The sequence below is a fragment of the Stegostoma tigrinum genome, chromosome 6, assembly GCF_030684315.1.
Source record: "Stegostoma tigrinum isolate sSteTig4 chromosome 6, sSteTig4.hap1, whole genome shotgun sequence".
In the NCBI taxonomy this organism is placed as follows: Eukaryota; Metazoa; Chordata; class Chondrichthyes; order Orectolobiformes; family Stegostomatidae; genus Stegostoma; species Stegostoma tigrinum.
In genome coordinates this window covers 7,012,301-7,032,836 of record NC_081359.1, presented here as the reverse complement: position 1 = coordinate 7,032,836, position 20,536 = coordinate 7,012,301, and the positions used below count along the sequence as shown (strand labels likewise).

Below are 20,536 nucleotides of genomic sequence, written 5' to 3'. Positions count from 1 at the left end.
AGCCTAGCAGACAGGCGCAAACAGATATAGGTGCTGCTGGTATGCGATATGTTTGGCAAACTGGCATTGTGCTTGCACTGTAATTGGATCCCTACAAAATAGTAAGCTAATGAGGGGAGGTAAGAAAGCAATGTGACAGAACTGGATTTTCCGGTCCTGTCAAACAACTGCTTGCTGTTCCTTAGGTTCAAACCATCACCTACAAGTACAACAAGATGGCAACATAAGCAAGATGTGTTAATTCCTGCAACAAATTTCGAATTCTTGCTGGGAAGTCCATGAGTACTGCGAAGGTAAGATATACTGGCACAACTGGAGAATTGTCCTGTTCATTTGTGAGCAAACATTTGTTTCTTTACACAGTTAGGCACTCAATAAATGTCTGACGTCAGGATTCGTCTATAGCCTAGGGTTATAGCATGGTAGTGGCATGTCTGTACATTTCAAACAAAAGTTTATACAGTGTAATAGAAACTGAGTCAAGATAACAACAACTTCATGTTCTAAGCCTTCTTTTTGGAGTAGTTTTTGGATTAATGTTTACCTACAGCATATTGTATTGACAGTGAATGACTGAGATCGACAAGAGGGTAAGAGCAGCATTTGGGAATGACGTAGCAGAAAATTTCGCAACCTTGCGTGTTGCAAACTATAATGTTAAGGTTACAGTGACAAACGGCAATTTTAATCAGGCTTCACTTTGATTTGATATGTGATCCTGAATCTTGCTTTATTTATTCTTTTCTTTTGCAGTTGTTTGCAATGTTCTTGTCTCATTGCTCAATTTAGAAGCTGATCCGTCTTGTGGATCAGTGATCGAACTTGGTAAATTCTCTGAATTCATTCTCTGAGTGGGAATGGAAGGCAAGCCATTTAAAGCACTGAGCAGCGCTTGTAACTTATTTTTTCTTCCTGTTGACATCATAATTTCTTTATTTCTTCTTCCTGTACCTAACTTGCATCCGTAGTCCACTCTCCTATTGTAGAATTCTCACTTGCATGACTTCACAATGCTTTTCATCCACCAGGCTGCAAAGCTTAACTACCTCCCTATTCCCTTGCTTCATGCTTCATGATTAATTCAGGGAGTGTCTTTACTGGGTGGAAATCTGCAGACATGTTGCTATCATGTTGTAATATTGTTTGAACCACAATAATGACATGTGAGTTGTCCTAGATTTATCTGTGGTATTCAGTCCAGACATATCAAATCTCACCAATTAAAAGTTTCGCCACTCTCTTCAGTTTCCAGTAGGACTGGCTTTAATATAGACACTCTCACTTGCACTCTATCCCAACCTAACATTCCCACATCATCCCCTTTCCTGACCCGTCTCTCTATCTCTCGATATTTGTCTCTCTCTCGTTCTTTTTCCATCTTGCTCTCGCTCTCTGTCTCCCATCATAGCAGCCTTGAAACATCCAACTCCTCCCCATCTACTTAACGACATTTTCACGCACCCACTGCTCTACTTACTCACCCACTCGTCCACTCAACCCACTGAAGGACCTGAAACCTATAAAAAATGTAAGACTTATGCCATCAAGCAAGGATAACTATTGCAGAAAGAAGGCATAGTTTGCTGAAGTGTTTTGTTTGGCATCTGTCCTCTAGCTGGCACATTCGCCATGGCAGCATCTGAAGTGATCAGAGGTATTAAAGGATATGGGCCAAAGGACAGATATTTGGAATTAGGCCATGGATCAATCAGTATCTCACTGAATGGTAGAGCAGGCTCAAGGGGCTGAATAGCCTGTTCATATGTTCCTATGTTTCACACACCAAACAGTATAAAGTGTTCTTATCCCATTTTAAATTGGCATTTCTTGCTAATTGTCCTGATAAGTGCAAAATGAAAAGATAGAATTGCACCCAGATATGGCAGTTGATGATGCAAAAAGTCCTCCCACACCTCCACCCTCAACCCCAACCCACAACCCAGCCAGGAAAATGGTTGCACTGATTGAGGTCACCACTGCTGTTGGACTCAGAAATCTTGGCTGAAACATTGCAAAAAGGTTAGCTGCTGAATTTTTCACAGGCAACGGCAATACACAAAGCATCAAGGCTGGGTGGTCAATATGGGTCTTATTTTTATTTCGGTGAATGGAGAATTAGATTTGCACATCTGCTATACTAACATTATTGCCTCAGCTGTAAAAAATCAAGATTCTAACCTGTCAATCAATCTTAACTTTTGCACAAACTAAATGTTCATTTGATAAGAAACCTACCCATCCTAACCTGGCCAGGCCAACATGTGACTGCAAACCCACAGCAATGTGATTGACGCTTAACTGGCCTCTGGGCTAGATAATAAATACTGGACTAGCCCATGATGCCCTCGTCCTGTCAATGAATTCAAAATAAATTACTGGCAACAAAAAAGGAGCATAGTTTTATTCAGACTAATCGACGGCTGCCTTAGTCAAAAGAAATTTTACACTTACAGCATTAACTGCAAAGAGCAGCCAAATACATTGGAGGACACTACAAGCATCCCTACTTGTCTATCAGGAGCACTGCTATGTGTAGGTAAAGGTCTAAGACAACTTGGAAGAAAAGGTTATCATTCATACTATCACGATGGCACTGTACCAGACCAGGGGCTAGTTAAAAACCACCAATGTGAATGCGTAAAACATCAGCATGACCTCCAAATTTGACTCTGTTAGCTACAGTTTGAAGGATAATTGATTAGAAACAACCGTGGCATCTCATACCACCCCCGGAGACAGAACATTAGCACAGATATTGCGGCAGGTGTTAGAGGGATGTGAGGTAGATGGAACATGATAGCTGTCAGCAGGCTCTGGATGAGCAATTTGAGGGAATATATCCCCAAGCTGCTGAATGTAGTAAAGCAGGTTCGGAAAACGATTACAAAAGCAGGTGGGATTCTAGGCTTTTAAAGCCAAGACATTACGAAGTGGTCTATGGCAGGAATTGTGACAGACTGGGACAAGATGTCCAGCGAGGACTCAACGTCAGAATTATCTTCATTCACTTGCTGAACAGTGAGGGGAGTTTCTTACTCAAGAGCAGTGAGTCCCCAATCAAGGAGAGGTATTGCTCGTTAAACATCCTTTTATTAATACCACAACTTGCGTTGTTAACATTCAGCTTCCAATCTTAGTCAGTACGTTGAGTGTCCATAATTCTCAGTGTGAAAGTCAGACCAGGTACCTGGTGGATTCAGCTCACCTGTTGCTCCAAAGAACCCCAGTGTTGCACAATGGGCACCAACATGGAATTGCAGAATCCCTCCAGTTCAGAAAGATGCCATTTGGCCCATTGAGTCTGCACTGACCCTCCGAAAAGCATCCCGACCAGACCCACCCCTATCCCTCTAAACCCACATTTCCCATGGCTAACCAATGTAGCCTGCACAACCCTGGGTGCTAAGGGACACTGGACTGTGGGAGGGAACTGGAGCATCCGGAGGAAACCCACGCAGACATGGGGAGAATATGCAAATTCCACACAGTCACCTGAGGCTGGAATTGAACCGGGTTCTCTGGCACCGTGGGGCAGCAGTGTTAACCACTGAGCCACTGTGATTCCAGTCATTCCCTTTTTTAGACAGAGTTTTGAACATAACAACATTTTCAACATGTGCGCCTAGTTGCCGAGCGATTTGCTGCAGCCCCTTCACAAGACAATGAGATTGTTTTTAGACAACAAGGTGTAGAGCTGGATGAACACACAGGCCAAGCCACATTAGACGATCAGGTAAGCTGACGTTTCAGGTCCAGACCCTCCTTCAGAAATAGGGGAGGTGTTACTGTCCATCCCCAAGGAAGAACTATCTCTGGGCACATTGTGTGGTTACAGACATGCACAAACCACACCTATGGACATAGGTATTTGACATACTTCAGCCTCCTGGCACTGTTAAACCATGAGACATAGGAGCAGAAATTAGGCTATTCAGCCCATTGAGCCAGTACCACTATTCAATCATGGCAGATAAGTTTCTCAACCCCATTCTCCCTTTTTCTCCCCATAACTCTTGATCCCACTGAAATCAAGAATCTATCTATCTCAGTCTTAAATGTACTCAATGGCCTGGCCTCTACAGCCCTCTGTGGGAATGAATTCCATAAATTCACCACTCTCTGGCTGAAGAAGTTTCTCGTTACATCTCTGATCCACTTACAATTTGCTTCGGCTCTTCATTGCTGCACCTTGATCTGTATCATCATTCTAACACTGCTGCAGGGATATTTTTCACACGGGGGGTCACACATCCAGCTCATGACTGGATCAGGCTGCATTCCCCCTTCACTTGCTATCACAGTGCATGCTCATCCAAGCGAACCTGGATGTTCACTGTACCTCTACCTTAAATTGCTTTGCATGCCTTTTTGAATCTTGACTCCTCAGACAGAGATGCCTTGCTGTTCAAGGCAGATACAAAGCTGGTCATGGTTATCAGCAACCCACTGTCAAGTCAAGGGAGATAGTCTTCAGTCAAGACGTCCCAGCACAGTAAGTCAATGCCAGTCTCCAATATTAGTCCAGAGATTTGGACACAGTCTGTCAGGAACCCAGGGTCATCAGAGTCCGGATGATATCCATCCATGGAACGTCAGGCAGCCCGCTATCTTTCCGGACTCCTCCTGCCCTTTTGGAGGTTGGCTCTTACCTGGAATGCGAGAAAGACAGGACATGCAGGGGAAGGAAGTTGGTTCCATTGGGGTTACTTTTGGTGCAGATGGCAAGGAGTCCCAAGTGAGTAGGCAGAGGGCATGCAAGCTCATGGTATTGAGGCGAGAACAAGTGGGAGAGATATTACAGGTAACGGTGAGAATGGGAGAGCGTAAACCTTGGTGCAGTAGCAAAGTTGAAGATTCCTGAGAGAAGCGAGTGGCACTTGTACTGGCAAAGTGAAGGCCATTATCCAGCAGTTTAAAGGAAGGTCAATCCTCCAGATAGCTGAGACTGCACTGATATAGGTGGCAAATGCAGGCAAGGCTGGCATGGGGTAGGGGCGGGGGTGGAAGCAGTGAAGTGGATATTCTATGCATGCCCCACCCCATTCACTGAGACTCCAAGGTCCTTGCCCACAAAGTGGGGTGTCAATTTTCCCTTGTCTGCCGTGTCCAGTGTAAATCTCAGGAGCTGTACAGGCCCAATGCACACCGATGACGCTAGGCTGAATGCACAACAGCAGTTAAGTGGATATCTCCCCCAAGTGATGAGTTGTTCCAGGTTTGGGGATAGAATGGGACATGAGGGATACTACTGGAGTGAGGTAGCTTGTTAATAAGGCATGTTTGGTAAAGCTTTGCAAGAAATCTCACAAGGCCTCACAGCAAGAATCCCTCCAAAAACTCCTAAAATTTCATATTTAGCCAAAAAAGCTTAAGATTCAGCCCATAGATTGTAAATACAAGGAAGTTGTGATGAATCTTTTAAAAAATCACTGGTTAGGCTTCAACTGAAATATTATGTTGAACTTTGGGCACTTCTATTGTGGAAGGATGTGAAGTTTTTATAGAGGTTACAAAAGAGACATGAAAAAAGACTTTTAGGTTTTAGGGGTTATTATGTGGAGAGAAAGGAGAAGCAGTGATGGTTTTTCTTTGGGGGAAAGGTTAGCCAAAACTTGTACAACAAAGGAAGTATTAAATTGATTCTGGAAATTCCTAGAAATGTTCAAAATCTTAAGGAGCCCAAAAAGAGTGAGTGGAGAGAACTTTTACCATGAATAAAAGAGTCAAGAGCCAGAGGACACTGATGAAGATTGGGCAAATGTTGGCTTGAGAGGCAACCTTTTGACTCTGAGAGTGGTTTGGTCTGGAATAAACCAACTGAGACCATGGTGGAGGCAGCTTCATGTCTCATGTGGCTGTCAATACAGAATTGGATAATCATCTGTAGAGAAACGGGAGAACACTAGGAGGTGGAGTTAGTTGCATTGCTCTTGCAAACAGCTAGAATAAACCTAATGGGCTGAAAGAGGTCCTATTGTACTGTTAATATTCTACTATCCTAGAATTTGATTTGAGTAAGTCATCTGATTTCCTAAACAGGAACATCACAAAGGTAATAAATCTTTCTCACACATCTCAATATAAACTGTCCCCAGCACTCTACTAAGAGGATCAGCAAGTGTCTTGACCAACAGTAATTCTTCAGCCAACATCAGAAATGCAGATTATCTGGTCATTATCTCAATGCTCTTTATGGAATATTGGAACATGCAAATTGACTGTACAATTCCTACAATGACTGTACTTTGATGTTACTTTATTGTGCACCCCATTAGTTCATAATAACCAGATGTCATGAAAAGTGTGTAAAAATACAAGCCTTTCTCTGTATGAGCAGTGGGTGAGGAACAGCATCTCCAATTGTTGTGGCTCAGGTACCACAAAATTACATTGAATGGGCATTGCCTGCAGTGGGAAGTGAGGTTTTGGGATGTCAATTACCACAGAAAACAAAACAGCATTAACTGAGATTAAATGGGTAAGCATAATGGAAGAATATGTTCAGGGAATTATGCCTTTGCTCTGGAATCAAGAGAGGAACCGCAAAGAAATGGTGCATACTTTATGCATTTCCGGTTGGAGACATTTTCCAGTGAGTGATCACAAGTTTAAAATCACAACGCCATCAGGAGTTCCTGTTTACTGTTCTTCGAGACTGGACCTGGTGCACAGAACTCCCGGCTGAAGGGTTCACGCCGAGCAAAACTGAGACTCGACAAGAGCAGGAACTGAATAATTGGAATTAAATTTGGACAGCGAATCACTAAAGTGCAGGTTGTGCTTTTGTTTTGAAATCCTAAAGAAAGTAATAGTGCACTTGGGTAGCACCTTTTTACAATTTCAACATGTCCCAAAGACAATAGCAGACCTTGAAATGTTGTCACGTTTGTAATGTAGGAGAACTACAACCACCTTCCTCGAATTCAAGTCAAGACCTGAATACGCCAGGGATAGATTCTGTGCACAGATTACAGTTCCCTGTGTATTCCACACACAGTTGGGCCTCTGCACTCCACATACCGTTCTTACAGCACAAGCTGCCAAATAACATTGAATTATCGTCGACCCAATTAATCATTGTCAGACTAACAGGCTTATTGCATACAAAGGGCTTCTCCTTCCTGTTAAACTTCCTTCCTTCCTTTTGGGCTGCTGTCTGGAACTTTATTCATTTTCAGTAATTTAGTTCACAGAATTAACCATCACTTATTGTATGCCAAAATGATTTATTTTTGGTGGCAGCTGAAGCAATAACATGTTATAGTTACTCTCCTTGTTACCTGCTGGAAAAATCATACAATGCCATCATTTATTCCGTTATTTATTATGCCGCTTTTTTTCCTGAAGAAGGGTTTAGGCCCAAAACGTCAGCTTTCCTGCTCCTGTGATGCTGCTTGGCGTGCTGTATTCATCCAGCTCCACACCTTGTTACCTCAAAGCCATCATTATTTTGGGCCACACTTTTTTCAATGATCACTTCTTCACTGTTTACTCTAATTGTGCTTGTGTTGAGCTGTGCACTTTCAGACACAGGCACCATTCCTGTTTCGTGCTGTGGATTCAGGTACTTCACATCTCACCGTCTTGTTTCACTTGTTTCCTGAAATATAGTTTCCAAACAGATCAACTCTAGCAAAATTCTCATCCAAGTTCAACTGGTAATCGGGAAATGGGATCTTGGCCTTTATTTCAGAGGGAGAGTAAAAGTTGGGAGGTTTATCTTAAATCTATACCAGGCACTGGTCAGACCACAACTGGAAAACTGAACAGTTTCACATACCTAATCTAAGGAAATATAGGCTAGTATTGGAGCAATCTCATGAACATTTATTAGGCTGACATTAGGTATGGAGAGTCAGTCTTATGATTTATTTTGTTTATTTATTGTCTCATCGAATTTCTTACAGTGAAAAGTGTTGTGTAGCATCGCCATTCTCTGGCACCATCTTAAAACCCAAATAAACCAAAACGCAGAATATAATGGCTGTATAATGACAAAATAGACGAAGTATCCCACTTTACACGCCTTCTTAAGTGGTCCATCATGGGCCATGGATCTGGTGGCCAGGCACGGGGTGGGAGGGAGGCATGGATAGGGTAAATAGACAACGTTTTTTTTCCCATGGTCAGTGCGTCCAAAACTCAATGCCGTAGGTTTAAGGTGCGAGGGGAGAGATTCAAAAGGGACTTGAGGGGCAACCTTTCCATGCAGAGGGTGGTGCGTGTGTGGAATAAGCTGCCAGAGGAAGTGGAGGAGTCTGGAAAAAATTACAACATACAAAAGGCATCTGGATGGGTATTTGAATCGGAAGGGTGTAGAGAGGATATGGGCCAAATGCTGGATAATGGGCCTAGATTTATTTAGGATATCTGGTTGGCACAGACGTGTTGGACCAAAGGGTCTGTTTCCACGCTGTACAGATCTATGACTCTTTGAGGTCACTCCAGAGATATTGCAAAGGACACCTCAGAGTTTGCATATTGTTAGGCTGATGGCTAGTACCCTCTGCAGTTGATCTCTTCCAGGCCCTTACCTGAACCAAGCCAATTCCATCTCTCAGAGACAAAAATAAGATGTAAGTGGGAGGATGTCTTGGGTATCAGTTTCCAAATTTGCGAACTTCTCCAATTCACATTTCCTGAAACTGGAGTGATGATCCAAGCCAATAACATTCCCATTAATAGTCAGGTACAGGAGGCCATGCCAGGAACCGCAGTAGGCATGCCTAAAAGTAAGATGTAAACTTGGTGAACCTCCAAAAGAAGACTTTTTGCATGTCAAACAGTATAAGCAGAAAATGACAGACAGAGCTAAGTAATTCCACAATGAAAGGATTAGATCTAAGCTCTGCAGTCCTGTCACATCCAATTGTGAATTGTGGTGGACAACTGAATAGTTCACTTTAGGAAGAGCTCCACAAATATCTTCATCCTCAGCTCACCAGCACAAAAGCCTTTGCAACAATATTCAGCTAATTGTGCTGAGTGGATGATCAGTCATAGCATCCTCCAGAGGCCCCCAACATTAGAAATGCCTGTTTGGTTCACTCTCTGATATCAAGAAGTGATTGGCGTCTCTGGATACTGCAAAGGCTATGACACTGACAACATTCCAGCGATAGCCAAGCTGTCTCAGCAGTCACAACACTGGCATCTATGTAAAATTGCCCAGGTATGCCCTGTACACACAAAGCAGAACAAATTCAACCCAGCGAGTTATTGCCCCATCAGTCTACTCTCAATCATCAGTGAAGTGGTGGAACATGTCATCAATAGCACGATCAAGCTGTTCTAAGGAAAGGTCACTGAACCCGAAACAGTAACTGATTTTTCTTCACAGATGCTGTCAGACCTTCTGAGCTTTTACAGCAACATCTGTTTTTGTTGGTATCAAGCAGCACTTGCTCAGCAATAACCTGCTCAACGACAGCCGGATTGGGTCTACCAGAGCCACTCATCTTCTAACCTCATTATAGTGTTGCTGTAAATGTGGACAACAGAGTGGCATTCAAGAGATGAGGGAGAGTGATAGCCCTTGACATCAATGCCCTTGATAGTATTTTACTAAGTGTGACATCAAGGGACTGCAGCAAAACTGGACTCAGTTGGAATCAGAGGTAAAAGTCTCTTCTGCTTGGAGTCATACTTGGCAGAAAGGAAGATAGTTGTGGTTGCTGCAGCTCAGTCATCTCAGCTCCAGGACATCTCTGCAGGAGTACCTCAGGGTAGTGTCCCAGGCCCAACCATCTATAGCCACTTCAACAATGACTGTCCCTCCATCATAAGGTCAGAAGTGGTAATATTCATTGATGGTTGTACAATGCTCAGGACCATTTGCAAATCCTCAGATACTGAGGCCATCTATGTCCAAATGCTGCAAGACCTGGACAATATCCATGTTTTGCTGACAAGTGGCAAGTAACAATCGTGTTACACAAGTTCCAGGCAATGACTATTTCTAACAAGAGAGAATGTAAATATTGCCTCTTGATATTCAACGATAGCGTAGTTACTGAATTCCCTCACTATCAACATGTTGTGGGTTACCATTGACTAGAAACTGAACTGGACTAGTCACATCAATACTGTGGCTACACCAAATGGGCTGAGTTGATTCAAGTCAGTCTACCACCATTTTCTCAAATGCAACTGGGTTTAGGCAATAATTGGTGGCCAAGCCAGTGATGCCAAAATCCCGTGATTGAACAAATTGTTAAAAAAATTATTCTAGTCACAGATTTGTCATGTTGCATCATGACTAATTTATAGAAATAACCATTAATACCAGAGAGGTTAACAGTTAGGCCTGTCTTAGCAGAATAAAATTCTAGTCAAACCTAACCACATGCTTCTGCCCGGAGGAAAATTATGAAACATTGAACGTTAAACTAGCCAATGACTTATTTTCCACTCTGCCTGAAATGCAGCTTACTATGTCTCACGTGGGCCCACAGAGAACATTTGTTTGCAGTTTCTGCTTTGCCATGACGTCATTAGTGCTGCTTCCTTCCTGCTACTTGCAAGGTTGAAACAGAGATAAGGAAACAACAGCTAAAGCTTGCTTTGCAAAAACAAAAGTCACCAAGACTCTTCTGAGGAGGTCAGTAAAGAAAGGGCTAGGTTTATTAAGTCACCCTGATAATATTTGATGAATATGGCAACTCTCACTGCTGAGTATAAAAAAGTGCTGTTGTTGTCTTTATTTAGGTTGTGTTAGTTCAACTTGGAACAAGCAGTAGTTTTCAGGCTCTAGTCATACTTCATGTCACTGCTGATTTACAAGGAACAAAGAAAGACGCGATGTGATTCACTTGACTCTCTTTAGCCTTTTCTCCATTTAAAATTTGTTTTAAGTGACAATCCTCTTTTCTTTTTATTTTCAGGGCAACTTAATCTTCAGAAGAAACGTTAATGCGGAAATTTGATCCAGGATAAAGAGTTGCTGCTCCCTCCTCTGTAGTTTGATGGCCCTTTTGCCCTTGTGGGAATCTCCAATTTCTTTGGATCTTGTGTCAAACCCAAAGGCTTTCATTTGTCCACCACCACTTCCAAGACAGCAATGAACTGAAATATTTTCAATGTGATGGAAACTGACACCTACTAAGGAGAAAGACCTTTCTTGCACTTAGTCCAGTATCAAGTGGACCACCTCACCTTCTAAAGCACAAGGAATGCACTATCATGGCGACTGCAGTTGGACAAAATGAGGTTGTATTTGAATTCACAAATAATGGCGTGGAAGACACACCAGAGGTAAGGTGATCATTTCACACAGATAGTAAAGATTTCCTAAAGAACTCTTTGAACAGTATCAAAATAAATGACTATTCCCAAAAGAAAGTAAGTGCCACTACAAATTTTTTTTTTTGCTTATTGTTAGAGATTCTACAAGGAAGGATGAAGCAGCGTTTGAGCTCCTGAATCTAGGCAGAAGGCCGACGTGTGTCATGTTTTAGAATAAAACAAACCAATTTCATCTTAACTAGGCAGTTTAGGTCAACACAATGTTGAGTCTTAAAATATAAATAATTTTAAATTGTTCCCAACCCTTGCATTGAATCTAATTTTATTTTGAATTGCCTGAAATCTGAATTACATGAAAATAGCATTGGCTGCTTGTGGATCCCTGAGCTGTTTTGGAGCAGTCTCCTGCTCTGTCAAATTTTCTGTGGCTATATGCTTGTGCTTCTCAACCAGGACAGTCTTATGTGCTGTATTTGCTGGTTACGTGGCACCATAGAGAACAGCCAGTGCTGTATCCATTCAGCATAGAAAGTACCCTGGTGCTAAATAAACTAACATGTGCTATGTATTATTAATATATTAAATTGTAAGGAAAAGATGAGGCCACAACTGGAATATTGTGTACAGTTTGGATCACTGCATTACAGGAAAGATGTAATTGTTCTGGAAGACTGTACAGAAGATTTACTAGAATGTTACCAGGGCTGGAGAATTGCAGCTACAAGGGGAGATTGGAGAGGTTGGGTTGTTTCATTTCTTTGGTTTTATGGTTCTTGTATGAGCTACTGCACTTTGTTTCTTTTTAATCACAGTGCAGAGGTGTGTTTTGGTGCACAATTCTAATTCCTATCATATTTCATGGCCCTGGAGATTACACCTAATGGGTGAGTGGTTATGGAGGATATATGGGGGTCACAGAAATTGACTTATGAACATGTGAGGTAGCCCCTGGGGGAAATGTGAAATAGTGCTGGGGAGAGTGGTGAAGTGAGGGAGTTGAGTGAAGTTTATGGAACCTTTAGGCAATGTTGGAAGCTGGGCTGCGGTGTCAGGGCAGCAAGGTTCCCTTAACTGACCTGCCTCCCCTCACACTCCATTGCAGTTTGCACATTGCACTGTGAACATGAGCCCATGTGAAAATACAGAAAACACTTGTAAAGTCAAATGCAGGTCAGGGCTGTGAAAGTGTGCACAGCATTTATTTGTATTATGCTCATCAAACAAGGCTGTCAATCTAATAGGCTTTGATTCAGAATGTTTCTGATATAATTCTGTTATTATGCGCCATGTGTATCCTGCAATTGGTTGACCATTTGCAGGCTCAATCAAAATCTATTATTTGTAATTCATTGATTTATAAAGCTGGAGAGATAATATCAAATATGCAACTTGCAAGCGGACTATAAATGCATATGGAGTATGTTTACGGTTTAGTAATTTTTGTAAAATTGTAATTATGAGTGAGAAGATGATCCATGTACAGTACATCTGGCAAAGGGTGGTGGATTGTCTTTGGTTTTGGTATCAATTTCTATGATTTGGCAGGGAAAATATTTTGTTGCTAAGCAGTGCAGCATGGGTGACATTTACATATGAAATAACTCCATGATCTAACCTATGTGAACAGCTCAGGTGTTGGAAAAATAGTTAAAACATAGTTTCCTGAGATAACGCGGCTTTGCAGCACTTCCATTTGATGAGCTATGATTAGTCACACCACCAGCAAAATGCATCATTCTGACATACCTGGAATTCTGACACTTGGCTGACCTAGTTTCAAGTTTTGATTTGATAACGCAGTTCATGTAATGTTTAATGGGGCTGAACGTATGAGTTACATGCCGTTGCAAACATCTTAGATTTCTGAGTTTGTGTTTGGAAGAGATTTCGCTTTTTAGAGATCGACTCGAATAATAATATGCTAAAATTGACTAAAGGACCAGTTTAAAAATTGTTTCGTGTTAAAATTAACCTACTATTGATATTACCTTGAATTATTGTAAAGTCATAGAATCATGAAATCCCTACAGTGCGGTGACAGGCCCTTCAGCCCAACAAGTCCACACTGAACCTCAGAGCATCCCACCCAGACCCATCCCCCTATAACCCACCTAATCTACAACTTCCTGAACACTATGGGCAATTTAGCATGGCCAATCCACCTAACCTGAATCTTAAATCACACGAAGTGGCCATACATCCCATCAGTCAGTATCAGCTTTCTTCATAATTTTCTGCTCTGCATTTCTCTTTATTTCATGTGTAAATCCAAATTTTGTTCTGAAAGATACTTTTGAATCTGCTTCCATTAATCCTATTGATCAAAGCAACTCATTGCATAAAGTAATTTCTGCTCATTTTCCTTTGGATCTTTAGTCAATTACATAAGCGTGTGGCATCTGGTTATAGGGTGCATGTTGGAATTCAGATTTAAATGGCTGACTTAGCTTAGAAAACTTCAGTATGATTTCCTCTGGCTGGCACCGAGCTACTTTCAGTGGATAACAAGGTATGGAGCTGGATGCACACAGCAGGCCAGGCAGCATTAGAGGAGCAGGAAAGTTTGACGTTTCGGGTCAAGATGCTTCTTTAGAAATCAGTGGACATCGATTGAGTCCAGAACTACTTATGGATAACCTGAAGAAGTTACCATCCTCCCTGTGGAGCCTTTCTGATGAAGGGTCTAGGCCTGAAACATCAGCTTTTGTGCTCCTCAGATGCTGCTTGGCCTGCTGTGTCCATCCAGCTCCACACTTTGTTACCTCAGATTCTCCAGCATCTGCAGTTCCCATTATCTCTCTACTTAAAAGTCAGCTATGTTAGATTGCCTATATTTGAAAGGTGTATGGTTAAGCTTTTTGTGTTATGTTTCTTCTACAGCCCTACTTTCTAGACTGTGAAATTCCAGACTGTGGAATTTACTGAACATCTCCACCTCTTACTACTTTTTATTAAAGGTGGTCCTTAAAACTTCCCTCTTTGAATAAGTTTTTGCTCACTATCATAATGATTCCTCCTCTGGCTTAGAGTCAATTCCTTTAAAGACTGAACTTCTGAAAATTGTCTTGTGATGCTGAACCACTTTAAAGATGAAATGCCATCGTAGGTTCCATTGTTATCATGGTCAAACCCTGTGATCATTTTGCATGTTAATGCAGCACTGCCGTAGTACTGAACAAGGAGGGGCAGTTTAGATTATATACTCAAACCTCTGAATTGGTGTATTGAAATATATGTTGAAACTGATGAGATTGCTATAGCTTCTGAGTAGCTAAAGCTATGATATATATTAGTTCATGTTGAGATGGTGGCTGAGACTCTGACCCTGCCTTAGTGCAACTGCTGCTGAAATAATCATTTGTGTTATTACCTCTAGATTAAATTATCCCAAGGCTGTCCTGGCTGGATCTGTGATGAATTCTGCCTCATTGTCAGAATACTGGTGTATCTTTAAGAAACATGCTCTCATAACATGTGACCTGAGGGGATGAATGGGTCATATTCCATCTTGCCTCTGGATCCGCTTCTCCCACATCATCACTGACCAATCCCCACCACTGCCTACCTGCACCCACCTATTGCCATCCACCTATCTTCCCCACCTCCTTGACCTGCCTGTCTTCTCTCCTACCTATCTCCCTCTCATCCCCACCTCCTTCACCTGTCCGCCTTCTCTCTTACCTAACTACTCATCCTACCTCACACCTGACCAATCCCCACCACTGCTTACCTGCACTCACCTATCACCATCACACCTACCTTCCCCAGCTCCACCCTCCTCTCTATTTATTTCAGAGCCACCTTCCCCAACAACCGTCCCCCCCCATTTCTGAAGAAGGCTCCTGTCCAAAACGTCAGCTTTCCTGCTCCTCTGGTGCTGCCTGGCCTGTTGTGCTTCTCCAGTCCACTGTGTGTTGCCTCTAGATCAGTTTGATTCTGATTTGATTTATTGTTGTCACATGTACTTAAGTACAATCAAAAGCTTTGTTTTACAAGCAGGACAAGGAGATGATAACAAACAAGGGCATTCAGATCAGACGGTGCTTGGACAGAGTGAGGCAGACAGGTTCCACTGCACAGGAGACATGTAAAGCAAGATCAGCATTAACAAGATCAACATTACTTGAAGTTAGAGAGTCCATTCAGCAGTCCAGCATCGGCAGGGAAGAAGCTGTTCTTGAACCAACTGGTGTGTGTTCAAGCTTCTGTATCTTCTGCCTCATAGAAGAGTTTGAGAGTGAGTATTACTGGGGTAGGAGGGGTCGTTGACGGTGGCAGCCCTTCCGTAGCAGCGAGCCATGTAAATGGAGTCCATGGATGCGAGGTTGGCTTTATTGATGGGTTGTGCACACCACCTTCTGTAGTTTCTTATGGGCCTGGGCGGAGCAGGCCATTCAGCACCTGGATAGTATGCCTTCTATGGTGCATCTGTAAAAGTTGGTGAGGGTCCTCATGGACATGCTAAACTTCCTAAGCTGTCTCAGGAAGAAGTGGCATTGTTATGCCTTCTTGACCATTGCATTGTGGGAAGTCCGGGACAGATTGTCGGTTGTTGTCACTCCAAGGAACTTACGCTGTCAACCCTCTCAACCCCAGCTCTGTTGATGTAGATGGGGATGTGTCCTGCTCCTCTCTTCCTGAAGCCAATGATTAGTTCTTTTGTTTTGCCGATATTGAGAGAGAGGATTGTTATCATTGCACCATGGCACCAAGCCCTCAATCTCTTTCCTCTATTCTGATTCCTCATTGTTTGATATCTGCCCTGTATCGGTGGCATCACTAGCAAATTAGGAGATGGCATTCAACCAGAGATGAATGACATGCTACTGGAAGCATTCTGCACAATTTTTATCTGATGTCTTAATTTTAGATCAGATACCTATGTACCTGTGAATGTAATATTTGTGTAGAATAGCCTGGTGAAACAAACATCTGGATTTTTCAATACAATGATATACACGTTCAGTTTCATTTGTTACTTAAGGCACAGTAAACTTTGCTAAATGAGGTGAACCCCACCAAACCCCCCAAAGATAAACTTACATGATGATTAGCAGCAGCAACCTTCTTTTGGTTTAGAAATAAAACCCTCGAATCTAGGTGGTTAATAGTTGGAAAACTAATTGAAGGCAGAACAAACAACAACAGCAGCAGTTTCTCTGAATACAGATGACTGTACAAATGTGTCAATAGGCCAGTAACCACCAAGAAAACACAATTTTTAAAAAATCTTATAACAATATCAGTTTATTTTAAGATAACTGAATTTACTAAGAATGCTTTACTTTAAAATAAAATGCCTGAAGTTACAAACATAATTGAATCTAAAGTTTTCAGATCTGCATTGAAGCACAGTAAGTATTCTATTTCACTCTCTTTTTCTTTGGAAAGATCACTTTGAGATGCTGCTGATCCAAGCTAAATCAAAAACAGCAGTTATATGATTCTGAAAGCACAGGTCCAGAATCCTCTGAAAAGACAATACAGCTTTAACGTATAAAAAAACCAATATTCTATTTTTTTAAAAATCTGTGTCCACACCCAGGTGATGCATTACTTCATCTTTAGTGTGAATACCATCTGCAGGCAGGAACCTGTTACTGCTAGAGGCAATTCATAAATGACAAGCCTGCAAAACCTAAAGGAGCATTTAAAGGGACCAAGGCAAGTGGAATAGAAATTTTAGTTTACTCATGGCTTAAAGTGATACGGTGCAGAGTCTTTTAGATGGATTCAAACAAAGCAGAAACCGCATTATGGTTTGGACGGCACCCGATGAAACCCTTACTGAATTACAAATGTTCGGACAATGTTTGCAGTTCTACCTCACCATCGAGGGATAATCATATGAGATGAAATCTGAAAGTTTTGCCTGCCATTGTTAGGGATGGTTCTTGCAAAAATAACACATCTGTTCTTTTTAGGGATGAGAAAGGTCCAGAAAAGTATTGGACAATGTCCAAAAATTCAACCCAAAGTAACAATTAACTGCAGGATCAACAGACTCCAACTTGTGATACAGACAGCATTTCGGAGAATTTGTTGACTAGTTTACTGCAGGATCTTGCAGCAAAGGGGCAAAACTAACTTTTCTGAGGAGGAATTGTTGAAGAGGCTCATTGAGGTAGTTGTTGCAATTAAAGCTTTTTGGAAGAATCTTTTGGGTAATAAAAAATCCAAAACCAATAACGCATTACTTGAGGTAGGACACAATTATAAAGCGATAGTGACAGGTCAACCAACAAATGAATCCCTTAGGTACTGCCAACATAATTGTTATGGACAGTAAAGTGCACCAAATCAATAAAATATTTAAATGTGATTGGTCATATCTACCCAACTAATGCCCTACAAAGTATGTGGCATCAGCAGACATTGGGTTTGCATGTGCAGGAAGTCTGATTCCAAAGGCCAATATCGAGCACAAAACAAAACATAGGTGATCAACAAAACAGTACATCTCCACAACACGGAAACAAGCAAAATATTCAGAAGATGCACAAACGCATTAATGAAGGTCAGAGTAAACAAAGAGAAAAGCAAATTTCAGATAATTCCTGTGTTTTCAATTTAGTTAACTGTGAACACAGATGCCAGTACCAACATGTTACCACTATGCATAGTGAAAGGCATACCTCAGTAAATAGCAGTCCATAGTGCAGCCTGCAAGAGATCATCTCACAATGTATAACAGATCACCAATTCCATGAATTGGCAAAATTACATTTCTCTGCTCATGTGCAAGCTGAACTTGGCTTTTTAAAATCTCCACCTGGTAGAAACCAATGATTCAGCAGTGGCAGGACTATCAATGTTCACAAATCTCTGCTGAATCACATTTGATTTAATTCACACCCCATTCGTTTAGCAGAACAGACCACATCTGACACATTTGAATTCATAAATTTTCGAGGATATAACTTTGAAGTGACACATAAGCCAGACACCAGGATGATTATGTCTGAGATGCTGAGTTGATTGCCCAACCCACACAAAAAGTCAAAGATAGTTCACTTGATCTACACATTGTCTTCAACATTGCAGTATAGATCATTGTTGTGCAAGTTGGTCTATTTGACTTTGGCCTGGATGAATGTGAATATTTGCTCAATTTCGGCAGTTAACAGTTAAAGCCACAAAAGTTGAAAAAGATCATTATCTAGGGATGGCCTGAAAACTTCTCAAGTACTTCTCGATTATTTTGTTCATTTTTCCCCAGAGATGAACTTGGTACACTGAGGCTGGTCATTTTCTCCTTTGTTTCTTTAGAAACACCAATCATAGCGAGGTGTGAGAGGCCACTGATTCATGGGGTAGAGATTTGCTGTCCCCCCCACCCTAACTCCCCACCGTGAGAGTTTGCGGGGGTGGGGGTGGGAGATTTTCCCTCCTCCCCGGTACTCAATTTTACAGAAGGCAAAGACTGCCTGCTTACCTTTACATCCCACTTGAAGCCCTTTAAATGGCCAGCTATTGGCTACTTAAAGGGGGCTTCTGATCCAGCCCTAACTTTGGAGCCAGCACGTGGATATCTGAGATGGGGGAGATGCCCAGCTACTCAGACATTTATTGAGAAGTGGGAGGCACCTTCATCACTAGCTCCCTTTCTCAGATTGGGTACACCTAAATCCTCCTCCTTTCCCTACCTCCTCCAGATCTCCCCTTCCCAAGGTCTGCACACATTCAACTGGCCTTATATTTGTGACCCCCATCAACTTCTCCATACCACTCCTCATTCTCCATTCCTGCCTTTCCCACGTGACCCCCACACTTAGTTCCAATATAACTCCAAGACTCAGAGCCTGAGGACTGTGTGTAAGCCTTGAATAGGTCACCACCCTCAGGAGCACAACTGGGACCTTGAGAACTGCCAGTCAAATTATCTGGCAGGCTCTGAATTGGGAGTTCCTTCCCAGTGAATGGCAGAATTTCTCACCGGCCACCGTACCAATGCTCCTTAGAGTGTTAAGCGGCTGCAGAAAACTCAGGAGAGTAAATTCCATGAGGATTGTCTGGTTGGCAGAGCAAGAAAAGCCCATCACCAATAAAGTACTGGTCAAGCTGTGATGACTGTAATAAACTCTGCATTCTACGTACTGACAAACTGTTGGTGTTGAGAGTATGTCCTACCTGTGATGCTCATAAAGCTGTTCAGTCTGGAAAACTTGACAAGATTTGAATCTTTCACTTGAAAGCTCAAAACTGCAGAAGTTTCAGTAGCGTATTAATTTCCATGGCACGTAATTCTTGATTAACATGCTGTTGAAATCAATCAGGTGCATAATTTAATGTTAGTAACAGGCTGTACAACGTACTATATATAAATTAGTTTCTGGCCATCATATGTAGTTTTTCTTTTGCTCGAGCATGCTAATATTTTGTAAATTAAACCATAAGGTTCAACTTCCATGCACCAAAAAAATTAATACTAGGGTCTTAGATAAAACATAATACTTATAAAGCCATATGTGGCTATGTAGAAGTTAATAACTAATCTCTGTAATTTACAATTAATGTGTAGGTACAGCCAATGCAACACTCATGTTTTGTTTCCTATTAACCTTTAAATGTAACCGAGATGAAACACTGTATGAATGCAACTGTTATGTTAATTTAAATCAATAGCCAGTGTTAAATGATTAATCCTCTCCTAGTAATTTACTATTATGTATAAATGATACTCAAATACATACATGTGACAACATGGTAACATCCCCATCTTTGGGCCAAGTGACCCAGGTTTAAGTCCCACCTGATCCAAAGGCATGTCCTAATCTGTCCGAACAGATAATGAAAATAAAATGATGCCCTTATAACCTACAGGTGCAACTACCATTAAAAGAGCAATTAATAGTGTTGATTCAGAATGGTTAATTCTGCTTTTAATTGGGAACAAGGCTAGTTAATGCAGCAGAGATAATGGGAATTGCAGATGCTGGAGAATCAGAGATAACAGTGTGGAGATGGATAAACACAGTAGGCCAAACAGCATCTTAGGAGCACAGCAGTTTCACTTTGGAGTTTAAGTTATTAACATTATTAAGTATGCCTCTGATAGACTGGGTTGTATGCCATTGTTGAAGAAATAATTTTGTAGTGACAAATGGTGCTTTTGTGTTTGTTATTGTCTTGGACTTTTTTTACGTTAGTCTGGAATGGATCAGTAAGTTGTGATGGCCTTGTAAATTGTTAGTGGAGGTTCAGCTGATCTGTCAGTGTCATCATAACCTTGAGATATTTCATTGTTTTTGAACCTTACCCCAGACAATATTACTCTGCATGTGTATGTGGG

At 41.6% G+C, this 20,536-nt stretch overlaps 1 protein-coding gene across 7 annotated transcripts in view; it reads left to right on the top strand.

The window, feature by feature from the left end:
- Nucleotides 1–20,536, top strand: part of LOC125453333 (ETS-related transcription factor Elf-1-like) — a 111,329-nt gene that overhangs the window by 22,030 nt on the left and 68,763 nt on the right. For 3 of the 7 annotated variants that reach the window (XM_048532749.2, XM_048532751.2, XM_059646414.1), the window contains one exon: nt 10,884–11,253. In XM_048532749.2, coding sequence (XP_048388706.1) covers nt 11,182–11,253 — 72 coding nt within the window. In that variant the 5' untranslated portion in view covers nt 10,884–11,181. Of the gene's footprint in view, nt 1–185; nt 294–9,484; nt 9,618–10,512; nt 10,601–10,664; nt 10,685–10,883; nt 11,254–20,536 lie in introns of those variants that run through there. The other 4 variants (XM_048532752.2, XM_048532753.2, XM_048532750.2 and 1 more) reach the window with 4 other exon arrangements.